This window comes from Microtus oregoni, unplaced genomic scaffold (genome assembly GCF_018167655.1).
Source record: "Microtus oregoni isolate MIOR12 unplaced genomic scaffold, Mior012 000003F_ref0000135, whole genome shotgun sequence".
NCBI classification, from domain to species: domain Eukaryota; kingdom Metazoa; phylum Chordata; class Mammalia; order Rodentia; family Cricetidae; genus Microtus; species Microtus oregoni.
Window position 1 is genome coordinate 22,615,277 of NW_024543062.1, and position 15,542 is coordinate 22,630,818.

At 42.4% G+C, this 15,542-nt stretch overlaps 1 protein-coding gene across 2 annotated transcripts in view; it reads right to left on the minus strand.

Annotated features, from left to right (window-relative positions):
- Nucleotides 1-1,963: 1,963 nt before the first annotated feature.
- The window catches only part of Naa25 (N-alpha-acetyltransferase 25, NatB auxiliary subunit), a 54,860-nt gene continuing 41,281 nt past the window's right edge, over nucleotides 1,964-15,542 (minus strand). For both annotated transcript variants that reach the window (XM_041648375.1, XM_041648377.1), the window contains 6 exons: nucleotides 14,946-15,069; nucleotides 13,769-13,834; nucleotides 11,927-12,024; nucleotides 10,656-10,766; nucleotides 7,069-7,215; nucleotides 1,964-4,727 (listed from right to left, as the gene is read on the minus strand). In XM_041648375.1, the coding sequence (XP_041504309.1) occupies nucleotides 4,605-4,727; nucleotides 7,069-7,215; nucleotides 10,656-10,766; nucleotides 11,927-12,024; nucleotides 13,769-13,834; nucleotides 14,946-15,069 (669 nt within the window). In that variant the 3' untranslated portion in view covers nucleotides 1,964-4,604. The remainder of the gene's footprint in view (nucleotides 4,728-7,068; nucleotides 7,216-10,655; nucleotides 10,767-11,926; nucleotides 12,025-13,768; nucleotides 13,835-14,945; nucleotides 15,070-15,542) is intronic.

Consider the following 15,542-nt stretch of genomic DNA (forward strand, 5'->3'; position numbering starts at 1 on the left):
AGCTCTGGCTGTCCTGGGACTCACTGTAAATCAGATTGCCCTTAAACTCAGACAGATCTGCCTCCTGTGTGCTGGGATTACAGGTGTGCACCACCACTGCCGGGCAAAACCAACTTTTAATAAACAACCTGACTCCACCCAGTGTTCAGCTGGATCAAGCAGAACATACAGCTGCTTTGTACTTGGGTGTGAACCAACCCCACGCCCTAAGTGCCCTTGCTCACAAGGCAAGGCTGACATTCTCAGCAATGAACTTGACATCTAAAGGATCTAGTACTTTTTATTTTCAATGATTTTTCTAATTTTATATTTCTGAGTGCTTGCCTGCAGTATATACGTGCACAATGTGCATGCAATGACCACAAAGGCCAGAAGAGGGTGTTGGGTTTTCTGGAACTAAAGTGGTAGATGGTTGTGAGCCACTTTATAGGTTCTGTGAACCAAACACAGGTCTCTGAGGGCTCTTAACTAATGAGCAAGCCATCTCTCTAACTGCTAATATCATTTTTATCAAAGTTCTTTCTAATCTCCTTGGGTGCTTCTGAAATACACACTTGCCTGAGGTGTTCTAGTTTATGCCCCTATCTAGGCCAGGCCAACTCCAAAGGACAAAATATTGGCAATTTTATAGAAAGCAGAGCATCCAGTCTCTTCAGCCTTTGTGAAAGAAGTGGGACAGTGGCAGTCTACCCTGGGTCCTCCCAGGATGGACTCAGCTTGGTTGCTATGGTTTCTAACCTTAGGAGCTCTGGAGGGGGACTAAATTGCCATGTCTATTTCAAGTTGAATCTGCTTAAGAGATATACCACAGAAATGCAATCTCCCCTCATACTGCCAGATGACTCTGTCCAGCAACACTGACCCAGGGCAGTAAGCATGCTCTAATGATGGTTACCTAGAGTCTGGCGTCTTAGGGTTGGTCACACAGCTGCATTCTGTTTCTGTTTAAGGGAATTAATTCTTCAACAATCTGATGCAGTAAACAATAGATCCAACATAACAAACTTTATTCTAAAGAACCTGCACATTTTCTCAAATAGTGTCAAGAGGAACTTTTTAATTAAGGAGCATTTCTTAGTAATGAATGCCATTAAAAAGGGTGGAGTGAGACAATTCAAGAAAGTCCATGGGTGTATAGAGAAGCACTGTCTCACAAAGAATCTAGCTTTTAACTCTTATGCATGTCCCTGGCATCTACAGAATCCACATGTTGCATAAAGTTGTGAACTGCAATGGCAAGCCCAAAATAACGTTGTGTGATTACAGGACTCGCTCTGTACTCAGCACTGTAAGGTTGGCATCAATCAGTAATAGCACCTGCAAAGTTGAATCATGTTGGAAAGGAGGTTCAGGCAAGCATTCTTTTTATTCAGATAAAGTTAATTCCTCCCTGAAGAAACAGGCAAGACCTGCTAAGGGCATGCGCTATCAGGGAAAAAAAGGAATCAGGAAAACAGCTCCTGCTTATACTGCATGGTTAGTGTGCCTTTGAGCAAGCAGCATCTCCAGACAGCCTGAAGCCTTCCAGTGACCGTCCTAGGTGGGTGGGGCCATTGCACTCTGACTCATTCAGGTCTCCAGACACACTGATAACTTCCATCACACACGAAGGATCTTCTACACCACACATAGCCTCCAACTAGGACTTAGGGTCTCAGTGACTAACAGATGTAGCACAACAGCTTAAGACACACCTGTTAGCTAATAAATGGAATTGTGTAAGGCACTATTGTTAAGCCACAAAGATTAGTTTTGACCTTTAGTCTTTTGGTTTTTGTTTATTTTCATTTGTTTGTTTTTAAGACAGTGTCTTGTAGCTGCACAAAGTTTTAACCTGGTCCTCCTGCCTCCAGCCCGGGCTAGCCCATAGTCGGGATAACATTCAGTACTAAATCGAGATGAGGTACACTGCTTAGGAATCTCTAACCTTTTTAAGACTGAACAAAAATGAACCAGGCAAAAGTGCCAACTAAAAATAAAAACATTTATGTAAATTAACCTGTACAGTTAAAGCCAATTTGCTGCCTTCACTTAATTCTCAAGAGCAGATTTCCCACACCAATAAATCACATCAAAAAAGTAGGAAGAGTTTCAACAAGCCTGCAGATAAGTTGAACCCCTTTTTATATTGAAAAAGTTGAAATGAAAGACAAATACAGATTGAACGTGGTGATTGCAAAATATAATGCAATTTTGAACAATTAAAATTATGAAAATATACAAAATCGATGGCAGCACACCTAGGTTTGTGTACACTCTCCATTATGTGGAGACACTAAAGGACTCTCAGTCCACAGCAGAGGAGTAACTTGAACCCAACACCTGCTTTGGAAAGTCTTGACTTAGGATCTCAGTAGTATAAAAAGCAGTGATTTTTCAGTCTGTAAACAGTAGTCGTGGTTATTTTTTGTTGTTGTTTTTTGTTTTTTAAATATCAATTTACCACACAAAAACAAAACCCATATAAACCAGAACAGCAGCAGCAACGGGTCACTGAGCATCTCCTCAGATATTAAGACATACAACTGTGGGGAGAGGGTGCTTTTTACTCAGTAAGAATATATATATATATATATATACTTTAACTGTACACAATTTATAGGCATGACAGCTTCCAAAAGAACAAACTGATAAAAGATATTGGCCATTTCTTCATAATTTCATTCTTTTTACAATTATCTCCAAATGTAACAATTTGATCTAATTGAAATGCTACATTTAGTAGGAAAATCAGCAAGTAACAAAGGAAGCACAGCTCCAACTTGACATTATTGTCAGTAAAACCAGTGGAGATCCCAGGTGTCCAGGGCAGAAGACTGCATAGACCACTAGAGGGAAGAGCTATGTCCTGAGAACCAGAGCCAGTGTGCAGTCCATACCTAACTGATCATGGTCAGCTGACAGAGCCGTTTTAAAGAGCATCTATATCTACAGACATACAACAATTTGAATATCCCAAGAAACATTATTTCAGGAGCAACACTACAGGCAAAAGCCCACCCAGCCCATAAGACACAGGCCATAGCTACAGAAAATGACCACATGTTGATGTTCAAGGAGTCGGATTCAGAGTCTTCATCTTACTCAGCAGGCCCTTTCTTTTGGGATGGAACATGTGATATTATAGCAAGTTATAAAAATGTTCTGGTGTAATTATGTGGTCTAGGCTTTCCAGCACATCTTACAAGTAAGAAAGTGGTTTATACAGATTCTCTTAGACATTTAAACTATTATTACCCACTATGCTGATCTGTGAATCTAAGAATGTCAAGATAAATGATAAAATGCAAACCTCACACCCAAGATTTTGCCAGCTCTCCTTAGCTGGTGTCACCTTTTGCTGGAACAGTGCGGGGAAAGACCAATACTCAGCAGATCCATTTCTTCACCTTAGAGTTAACTGACACGTCAAGTGACAGGCAATGAGAACAGAGAGGGTGATTCAAACACCAACAGTTACTAAAGGAGTCGTTAGGAGCTCAGCATGACATACAAGAGCAGTCTTCATCCTCTCAGAGCAGCCTCTCAAGCTGCAGGCTTGGGGACCAGACCTCCAAACTCCAGGTGAACAAAGGAAATAAATCCTGGTCCATTTGCCAAGTGTCAAAGTAGACGGACATCAGGCCCACGGAAACACTATCTTTTGTCAAGCTAAAACTTAAAACCTAGGCTAAATTCATAGCACACAACTCCTTCTGTCCCAAACTCCCCACTTGCAAACACTAAAGTAGTAAATCTTTGTTTTGTAGCACCTTTATACCTATGTATATCTCTGTGTGTGACTCATGAATCGGCTGCAGAATGGGACTCCAAACAACGGAAACAAGTATCAGACAGCTTGGCCCACACAAGTCCTGAACATCGCTCTTTAAACAGCTCTTCCCACTTTTCCCAGAGGCCCAATGGACAAGTCTCAGCAGCTGAGGAAGTGCGAGGTGGACTGTACTCAGAGTCTTCCTCGCTGACCCAAGGCTAAGCTCTCCCAGGAGTGGGGCTAGGGACGTTTTGGCTCTCAGGACTATGAGGCCAAAATAGAGCACCTGTGGTCATGTGTGGTGCCCTGCAGCAGCATGTTCTCACATTACATCTCACCTGACCCTCTGTGAACCCACCCTGGTTCTGTGGGAGCCTCATAAGGAACCTGCTGCCACGGAAAGAGTCCTGCTCCTATGTCTGCTCCTGCGTCTGCTTTTTGCCTCCTGTGACTCAGGACCAAATCCAAACTCCCACTGCATAACAGAGAGAAATCACCTGCTTTGAGGTCAATGCTTTGTACTTATTTCTATTGCTGCTTGTATAGAAACCCCACCAAAAACATTTCTGGTGATGGGAAGGAAGTAGGGTTCTCTTGTTGCTGTCCTGTATACATGAACAGGTATAAAGAGTGGTAAACCCAGATGTGGGTCCTGCTTCTGGTTTATATACAATAATTTATAATCAGTTGTATATATTTAATACCTCAAAAATTAATTCACGATCAAAGTCCTTCATGCATGTGAGGAAGATCTGGATGAAAACAATGGCCAGCAGATGTTGCTGTTGCCGGGGAAGGTGGTGTGTCATCTTCTGCTGTAGCGTCTTCAGTGCCCGTGGTTCATACTTTCTTAAATTTTTAGTTTCTTTGTGGTCTCAAGTCTTTTTCTCAGCAGCTCCCCAATTTCCAGAAGTGAGTGAAGGTAACTGCTCTGCACTTTCCCCTGCACAGTCTTTGAAAATTTTCTTTCTTCCTACAACAGAAACAATAATTCGTGTTACTCGAAAATCATTCACTTGGTTTCTAGTGACCTCACCCAGAACACCAGGTCATTTTCAGTTCACAAAATGTAAGTAAGGGGAAAGCCACTTTGTGCATTAGGTGACTCATATGAACATGTGACCCAGGCTGGTATGACAAGTATGTATGTCCCAGGCCAACAAACATGGGATTCTGAGTAGCTGTAGCTCAGACACAGTACTGTTAGTATTTTATGACAAGCTGGGCAAGGTATAAAATCCAAGACTTCTGTTTTCAGATGAAGTAGAACTGTATCACTAATTTGACATCACAGCACCTACTTTATACCAACTCCATCTTTCCCTATTAGAGCACTGTCGAGGCCATCCCCTGTCCCATCCACTGTGCTCATCTCATCTCCTCGGCTCCCCTAATGAATCCCACCCTGGATGGTAGTCCACAGTTTGTGACAGTCCACAGGTTCGAGAGACAAAACCGTACTGCAGTAGGGAGTACCAAAAAGTGGGTTTGCTCCAACACAAAGAGGGCCAGGAAGTTGGGAGGGCTTTATGAGGGTGAAGCCCAGAGTCTCAACAAAAACCAGATACAAACTTCCTGATGAACAATGCTATATATAATGTTTTTTGTACAAGACAATGCATACAAATGTTTTGTTTTGTTTTTGGAGATAGGTTCTCCCTACATAGCCCTGGCCATCCACCTGACTCTCCCTCCCAAGTGCTAGAACTAAGTTGTGTGTCAACAACTACATCTACAAATACATTTTATTCAGTAGTATACATAAAAAGTAAGTACAGCTGTACCTAGCCATAGACTGTATACCCACACATTCCAGCAACCACACATAAAAACTAATCTCAAGAACAAACTGTGCTGAACATAAGACTTTTTTGTTTGTTGTTTGTTTTAGTTTTTCAAGACAGGGTTTTGGGGGGCTAGAGAGATGGTTCTGCAGTTAAGAGCACTGGCTGCTTTTATAGAGGACCTATGTTCAGTTCCCAGCACTGTCATGGTGGCTCATAACTACCTCTAACTCCAGTTCCAGAACATACAGAATGACTCAGGCACCAGGTCCACAGATGTACATGCAGGCAAAATACCCAAACATTAAATATATATATTAAAATATTTATTTATTTATTTGTTATGTATACAATATTCTGTCTGTGTGTATGTCTGCAGGCCAGAAGAGGGCACCAGACCTCATTACAGGTGGTTGTAAGCCACCATGTGGTTGCCAGGAATTGAACTCAGGACCTTTGGAAGAGCAGGCAATGCTCTTAACCACTGAGCTATCTCTCCAGTCCAATGGAGATATATTTTTAAAAGCTAAACAAACAAATAAAACACTAAAAGATGAAGACCATCCCAGGCATGGCATTTCACCCCTATGACCCTCACACTAGGAATGCTGGAGCAGGACAGTACACAGTAAGGCTGTGCTCTGCAAAGGGAAAACCAGATAGACACATGCTAGTGTCCATGCAGACTAGCCCAGTAAACTCTGTGGATCTTGACTAGTTAAAGCAAGCCATAACTGGCCAACTACTGCTGTGCTCCATCCCATCAGGCAGGTGTTCCTCTCTATTTAGGTAAAGAGAAACTTCCTCAGAGTACTATACAGTGAGGGGCAGTGTCTAGCCTGTGATCACTCTGTGACCAGGCTCAGCTACAAGAGGAAAAGGAAAAGGGGGATTCCACAACACTGATCCACACACTGTTCCTTATTTGGAGGCAAGTGAATTAGCAGCCCATTGTACCACACCACCCCTTCCCACAGCTTGTCTCCTAGCTCTCTCCCTACTTAGTAAGAAAATGCTAATCTTCAAATGTCTCCATAAGACTTTCCAAATTCCATTTCAATGTGAAGGATTCTAGGATTTTGTGAGACATCCTTACTCCCCTTGACAGAGTCTTAGCCTTTACTAGCCTGGAATGCACTGTAGATAATACTGGACAATAGTAATCCTCCTGCTCCAGAGTCCTGAATACCAGGAGAACATATGTGCATCACCATGCCAAGCCTCCCTGAATGCTAGGCAAGTGCTCTCTACTAACTAAAACACATCCCCACCCTCTTAGTCCTCTTAGGAAAAGAACAGCCACAAAAAGATGGGTTGAGGGACTGAAGAGGAGAAAATACCTATCACCTTAATGTAATTTCTCAATAATGTAATTTTAAAAACCACCACCACCACAAAAAAGCAACATCCAAAGTACCTTGTTGTTCTGTCTTACAAAGAGAGAATGAGAAACTGAATGAACATTAACTAGTCCTCCTGCTAACGTTTCAAAATGTACAGAAAGCATACTGCTTGCCTATCATCTCTTACCGGAGAGATAGAAGTATCTTCTAATGTGAGTTCCTCAAGTTTAAGTGCAATTAGATTTGCTTCAAGTCCTTTAATATGATCCACAACATTGGAAATTAAAGTCTGAAGTCCAGTAACATAGTCTTGGAAACTGGTGAAGACTGGAGGCTGGGGTGAAGAAGATTAAAAAGTGTTACAATCTCTCTGAGCAGTTGTGTTTCCAGCACAAGTTACGCTACCTCCCCACCGCCAAGTGTTTGATGCTGTGACCACAGGTATGGAACAATGGGATAGTAAGACAGTCTGAAATAACCAATTAGCTGCTAAAACACCGCCTTGGAACAGGAAAGAAAATACTGGTGGTTAACTTAGGAGCAATATTTAGGTTTAGGCTTTTTTCTCTTTGAAATGAATTTTTATTCCCTATTCTCCAGTATAGCTGGAGAAGAACTAGTAGAAAGTATGTTAGTTGTTTATGACTTCTGAGGGTGGGAAATGTAAAAGAACAGTACAGGATGGACAGGGAAACAAGGCTTTATTTTCAGGACTAGGGAGGCAGCTCAGTGGGTAAAAAACTTACAAGGGTAGGATCCAGCAACCACATAAATGCTGGCTGTAATCCTAGCACTGTGGAGGCAGAGACAGGCACAAACTGGCTATCTAGACTAACCAAAGTGGTGTGCTCTGGGTTCGAGTGAAAGACCCTGCCTAAATATGTAATGTGGAGGAGAGCAACCAAGGATGATATGACTCAACGTCTACCTCTTGCTTACATACTTGCATACTCACATGCACATATGCCATATATACATATGAATGGAAAACCAAACCAAAATATTTTATTTTCCTTTCCTTCTTTACATATGAGATTTCCAATACTAATAGAAGATAGAAGAATAATATTCTGAATTAAAAAAAAAATCTCGCTATGTAGCCCCGGCTACCCTAGAATGAGAGAAAGAAAGAGAGTGAAAGAGAGAGAGAGAGAGAGAGAGAGAGAGAGCGAGCGAGCAAGCAAGCCAGGCGTGGTGGCTCATACCTGTAATCTTAGCACCCGAGGTGGAGACAGAAAAATCAGGAGTTCAAATTGTCTAAATTACATATGCAATTCAATGCCAGATCCTGATGCAACAAAAATAAGTACCAGAAGAAAGCTTAAGTAGCAATTTGTTTAAGCATGAAAAGGCCTTTCTAAACATGACACATAACTAGAAACCATTAAAAAAAGACTATCCTCTCCACTCTCCAAAAACAGAAACCATTTACTGAATAAAAAAGACAGAGGGCTGGAGAGATGACTCATAAACTAAGAGCACGAGGTGCTCTTGCAGAGGACCCAGGTTAAGAGATTTCTAGTGGCTCACAACTCTATTTAAAGGAGATCTGATGTCCTCTTTTAGACTCTGTGGGGACCAGGTATCAAGTGGTGTACATGCAGACAAAAGAACCACTCACTGAAAAAAACCTTTTTTAGAATCACTTGTGAAAAGAACAAACTGGATAACTTGTGCCCCTATAATAAAGTTGACACTAACAGTGTTATGAAGAAAGAGCTGTTCTCTAAAGGCTCAGCACCATACAGACTTGAGAACACACAAACCATATGGCCAGTGCTGGGGGCAGGGTTATAAGGACACACTCGGTTCACTTCGGATCTAAGTCTAGATTCTAATAATTGCTCTACTTATAGTCAAGATATTATAAACCGGGGCTGGAGAGATGGCTCAGCGGTTAAGAGCACTGACTGCTCTTCCAGAGGACCCGGGTTCGATTCCCAGCACCCACATGGCAGCTCACAACTGTCTGAAAATGCAGTTCCATGAGATCTGACACCTTCACACCAACAAACATAATAAAGTTAAATAAATAAGTAAAAAAAAAAAAGTTTAAAAAAAATGATTAAAAAAAAAAAAAGATATTATAAACCAACTACATATTCATCAAAAAATAAACTGTAGTTTATTAAATATGGAGAAATGACCAAAAAGAGATAAATCTATATTTGACATAAAGATAGCCTAATATCCTAATCAAATACAAAAACAAAACAGTCAAGTTACAGATTTTTATTTTTAAAAAAGTCTCATACAGCACAGCCTCTAACTCTCTATGTAGCCAAGGATGGCATTGAATTCTTTCTTGCCCTCTCTGCCTCCACCTGCTGAGTGCTATGCATAGCATGATCCTGACTTGCATTATCACTAACTTGTTAGCCGTGTTGTCACACAATTGAGACTATGGGTGATCTCTAATCACATCTTCATGGGTTACTGTAATAATCAGAAAAACAACAATCCAGGTTTAGTGGCTCACACCTTTAATCCCAACACTTTGGAGGCGGAGGCAGACAAATCTCTTTGAGTTTGAGGCCAGCCTGGCCCATACAGTGAATTCAAGGAAAGCCAGGGCTATGGAGAGACCCTGCCACAAACAAACGAGTATGCGAACGAATATACAAATTAAAAAAAACCACACCTCAAAAGTCATAAGTACTGGGTGTATTCTAGGATTGTACATGATTATGAGGCTTACTTTATGTGGGGTTTGTTTGGGGTCTTCTATGTAGCTTTGGCTGCTAGTAACTCTATGTAAACTAAACAGACCTCAGACTTGCTGGGGGATTTCAAGCATGTATTAGCACAACAGTTCTGTAGGATGCCTGTGTGTGTACGCACATGAGTGTGTGAGCTACATGTCTGGGTGTCCATGGACACCAGAAGATGCTGTCTGATGCCCTGGACATGAAGAGGTTGTAAGCCATTTGGCGTAGGTGCTGAGAATCAAATTCAGGTTCTGTGGAAGCGCAGCAAGCTCTCCTAACCACTGAGCCAGCTCCCAAGCCCCATGTCTATTTTTAATCACAAAAGGAAAGAACCACCTCTGCAATGAACCCGGGAGACACTTCCTTCATCCAATACTAAAATCTCAAGAATGGGACACAAACATTTAATGATTTAATGAACTAAAAAGGCAGTGCTCACGTCTAACCTAAATTTCTGCATGTATCTAAGGAAATACTAAGACTCAATAGTGTGAATGTTGACATACACATGCCTTCACTCTTCAAAAACAGACAAAAGAATAAGCACTATTCAGATGCAAGGAGGGTAGAGAGATAGCAACTAACAGCAGCATCACAGGAATCCAGAACTTTGAAAAGGAATAGCAAGGTCCTAGTTGGGAAGAATAGGTACTCTCAACTCTCAAGCCTTCCAAGAACATGCATAAGTTTCCTTTGAGCACCTTGGGTACACAGCTCAGTGTCCTGAGCTTGTAGTATTCTTTCAGATGGATCAACTGACAAGACAGCAAATGTGGCCAAGGATCAGGAAGCGGTGACCTTCATGGAGCCATTAGCCTTTCCCTGTTACTGTGAGGATGTAACTGGGGAAAGAGCTCTCAGGAGGTTGAGGCAGGAAAGACTGTCTCAAAACCAACAAACACTTATAGTCCCAAGTACTGGGAAGACTGATAATCCAAAGTCAAGACAAGGCTAGGCAACAGAGTAAGGTCCTTTCAGAAAAGGCTGTGGGAGAAAAGGTGCCTCCAGAGCCCTGAACTTGCACAGCATGCAGACAAAGGGGAAGGAAAGGCAGCCGAGTTATTACCATGACGATGCTGGTCTCTTTTTTCTTCTTTTTCTTTTTCTGTATATTTAATTTGTATGGTCGCAGGACACTCTCACAGTAACTGGATACCCAAAGGATGATAGAGATTGTCTGAAAGAGGAAATGTGCAAATTAGTCAGTATGGATTACAGTAAAGTATGGAAACAGCAGCTAGAGACAGACATGGCAACTGACAATTCTACAGAAGACCACCAGACACCATGGAGATGAGAAAAGCCAACCAGGACTGAAAACTGTCTGTGAGCCAGAATGAACCTTTCTTCTTTGAAGACGTACCCTCATGCTACCTAGCCTCCTTATTCTTCCTGCCAGTTCTCATCTGCCAGACCCCACTGCACGTCACCTCTCTGCATGTTCCTTTGCTAAGTGTGACGTCTACATACTCCCCAGGGCATGGGACCCCAGGATTCTACACAAGCAATCACTGGGACTCAACAGCGAACCTGGGAGTCCTCAGCTAGAAACACACCCTTGAGCATTCAGTTAGCTTCTGTTCCATAGTGTGGACCATGTGTGTGCTCAGTAACCACTGAGCACTTGCTGAGTAGCCCCTAGGCTCTCACCAGTCACCAGAGCAGAGCATACAGCCTTCAGGAAGCTGCAGGCCACAGGAAAAAGAAGGGAGAGATGGGTTTAAAAAAAAAAATGGGTATTGGATTCGGGAACACTCTACAGTTAAAAGTGCTGGCTGTTCTTGCAGAAGACCAGGGATCAACGCCTAGCACCCACAAGGCAGCTCATCACTGCCTGTGACTCCAGTTCCAAGGGATTCCATGCCCTCTGGCCTTCTGCAGGAACCTGTGCACAAGGTACACATATACACATATTAAAAAACAACAACAAACAAAAAGAATCTGGTTAAAAATAAGAGTTTTGCTTCCAGGTAATGTTGGCATGTGTCTATGACTCTAGCACTTGGGAAGCTGAAGCAGGAGGACTCAGCTTCCCTGTTTCAAAAAAGCAAAATGGGAAGAAAGTTATACTTTATCTCCTCCAGACTCCAGAATGTTAGGTAATTAGTAAAACAGCTGGAGGAATGAACTAAAGAGCCAGAGGAAATGGGACAAACTAACTTTGGGGGAGTCTCAGAGAAGAAGACTGCCACTCAGAAGCTGTCCCTAAGCACAAGGGATGAACCAGTTTAGAAAACAATGTGAAACTGCTTCTAGTGTCCCAAACAATCAGGTGAGAAAGGGTTAAGTGGCAGGTGTAAAGCCCTGCCTATGCCCCTCAGGAGGACGGAGACACACCTCAACAAAGAAGACCAGATTCTCTAGGACAGCAGGCTGTGTCTTCACATTGCCATCTTTAACTTCTAAGAGCTCGCCTTTACACGTGCTGAAGACACCTGAGGGAGGAAACGGTTTTCTGCTTTTATTCTCCTTAACTTGCCATACATTTAGACACACAATGAAGAATCTGAAAATAACTGGTATAAAAACCAAAGCTAGATATAGTGCCATACCTTTAATCTCAGCATGGTAGGAAGAGGCCGCAGGCAGATCTAAGTTCAAAGCCAGACTCGTACATACTAAGTTCCAAGCTGCACTATCCAAACTGCCCAGAGCTAGAAAGTGAGACCCTCTCTCAAAAAACAAAAACAAAAATAAAAAATAAAAGCTACAAAGGAATGGGACTGTAGGCAGCTTACCTGGCCAGCTCAAGATCCCAGAATCCATCCCTAGTTCTACCACCACCAAAAAAAAAACCAAAGCACCCAAACAAAAAGTCCCAATGCATATAAAAAAAAAATGTCTTAACAATGACTTGTTCTGGGCTGGAGAGATAGCTCAGAGGTTAAGAGCACTGGCTGCTCTTCCAGAGGTCCTGAGTTCAATGCCCAGCAACCACGTGGTGGCTCACAACCATCTGTAATGAGATCTGGCACTCTCCTCTGGCGTGTGGGCTTACATGGAGGCAGAATGCTGTATACATAAATAAATAAATCTTTAAAAAGAAAAAAAATGACTTATTCTGTAGTCTCCAAAATATAAAAAGTAGTCTTAAAAATGATACATGCTAGGCATCTAGCCATCAGCTAAGAGATGTGGAATATAGGTTACCATAATGTGAAGACTCAGTGAGTGGTTTGGAAGAACACCCTGACCTGAAAGGGTAAGGCCACTGTAGGAGAGCATCTACATGGGGCTGGAGAGATTAATAAAGTACTTGGATCACCCAGCAACCATATGTAAGTGAGGCACAGTAGTGAGCGCACATAGAAGAGTCTCTGGGGCTCACTGGCAGCTAGTCTAGGCAAATTCGTAAGCTCAAGTAAGTGGCCTTGCCTCAGAGAACATGGTAAGATGGATACTCAATTTTAACCCCCACACACCCAGACACCATTAACACTCATAAGACACCCATGGCAACTAAGTATTAAATCTATACCATTAATAGTCTGGTCAACTGGGCCATAGCCACTTGCATCCCAACTTCTAACAGTTTTCAAGTACTTCTGCTGTAAATTTAACTTTAAGGCATGGTACTGTTGCATGCCTGTAATCCCAGCACTCACAAGGGAGAACGCCAAAACCATCCTGGACTGCAGAGTGAGTGTGAGACAAGCCTGGAATACACATGATGCCCATCTCAAACACTTAACAACAAACAACTGTTAGTTTTGAATAGTGAAAATTTAGTTTTTTAAGGTTCCAAAAATATGAGCCGGGCCGGGCGGTGGTGGCGCACGCCTTTAATCTCAGCATTCGGGAGGCAGAGGCAGGCGGATTTCTGTGAGTTCGAGACCAGCCTGATCTACAAGAGCTAGTACCGGGACAGTTAGGATTGTTACACAGAGAAACTCTTGTCTCGAAAAAACAAAACAAAAAAGAAGATTCCAAAAAATGTCAGGCAGTGGTGGTGCATGCCTTTAATCCCAGCATCAGCAGGTGAATCTCTGTGAGTTCAGTCTGGTCTCAGAGCGAGTTCCAGGACAGCCAGGGCTACACAGAGAAACCTCAACTCAAAAAAAATTTAAAAAGAAAAAAGCTTATTATTTCCAAATCTTTGGATGTGTTTATATTATTTTTAAACACTGAGCCACTTTCAGACATGCAAGCCCAATTCAGAAATCTGCAGTCAGAACTTACCTTTCAATAGTTCTAGTAAAGCTGCAAGACTATTTTCTATTCGTTCCTGTATATCCAGTGTACCCTCTAAAATTGAAAAACAAACAACAACCAACATTCATTTTTGTAGAAAGATAAAGAAGCAGATTGGGCATGACTGCACATAGTTGTGATCTCAGCACCCAAGACACTGAGTCAGCAGAACTGAGTTCAAGGCCAGCCCACAAGCCATGGTGAAAACACCAGTGGGCTGGAAAAGGTATTTGTTATCAAGCTTCCGGACCTGAATTTGACTCCTGGGACCCACATGGTAGGAGAAAACGGACTCCTATAAGTTGTCCTGTGACCTCTCCGTGAACACTGCGGCACATCCATATCTGCACACTCACACACAATAAACAATGAAAACTGCAATAGCAGGTCTGGAGAGAGGGCTTAGGGCTTAGAGAAGTACATACAATCTCTCTCTTACAGAGAACCTGAGTTCAGTTCCTGGCACTCATTTCAGAAGGCTCACAACAGCTGTAACTCCAACTCCAGGGAAACTGGTAACTCTGGTCTCTACAGGCACCTGCCATAACGTACATACCCCAACACACATAATTAAAAGCTGGGGCTGAAAAGAAGATTCAGTAGTCAAGAGTACTGGCTGCTCTTGCAGAACCAGGTTCAATCCCCAGCACTTAAGTGACTCACAACTGTTACTTCAGTTTCAGGAGATCCTCCCACACACACTTCTGGTGTCTGAGGGCACCAGGCACACATGATGCACAGAAATGCACACAAGTAAAACACCCATATGCAGAAAATAATAAAGTAAAAACTTAAAGTAATAAGAATTCTAAAAAGCAATAGCAAACTCAAATCAACAACCAAGTCATGATAAGGGCCTTTTCCTCCTGAAAACAGCATGCATGTAATCCCACTACTGAAAGACAGACATGGCCAAGGGGTTGGCAGAACAGTGAAGGGAAGAGGGACAATGATTGCTCCTCTAAGAACTATCTCAGGCTCTCTAGTAGGACTGGTCAGTTGTGTCCCAAATGCTGCAGCTCTGAAGGAAGCCTAAGGGTGGGGGCTCAGCCTATGGTTATTTTTGATCCCCCATAAATTTAGAATCTCATTAACATTTCAATATTTATTCACTTATTATAATTTTTAATAAGAGTCTAATTAACACACGCCTGTGCACACTTACCTAAACCACTGGTATCGAGCTCATAGACATCATTGACAAGGTGAAAGGAGCGGACCAGGCACTGACAGCAGCCAGAACTAAAGAACCTGCCCATCCTGGTGGGGACAGGCCCAAGGAAAGGATACTGAAAAAAGAGGAAAAATCATACCCTTAATTCACAAAAAGTGTGAAAACAGGACTTGTTTGGATAAAACGTAATAAAAATTCACTAATAAGAAAACTAGTAACCAACTCCCACAATTAACAGCAAAAGGCCATGTGTATTAGTAGAGCATGGTGGTGTGTACCTGTAGTCCCAACACTGAGGCAGAAAGACTTGAAATTAAAGGCCACCCGGAACTATACACCAAAACCCCATCTCAAAAAAAGAAAAACAGCCGGGCGGTGGTGGCGCACACCTTTAATCCCAGCACTCGGGAGGCAGAGGCAGGCGGATCTCTGTGAGTTCGAGACCAGCCTGGTCTACAAGAGCTAGTTCCAGGACAGGCTCCAAAACCACAGAGAAACCCTGTCTCAAAAAACCAAAAAAAAAAAAAAAAACAAAACACCCTCAAAATGTTATTTTGCTTTTCCTGACTGATGAGTCTAGACAGAGCA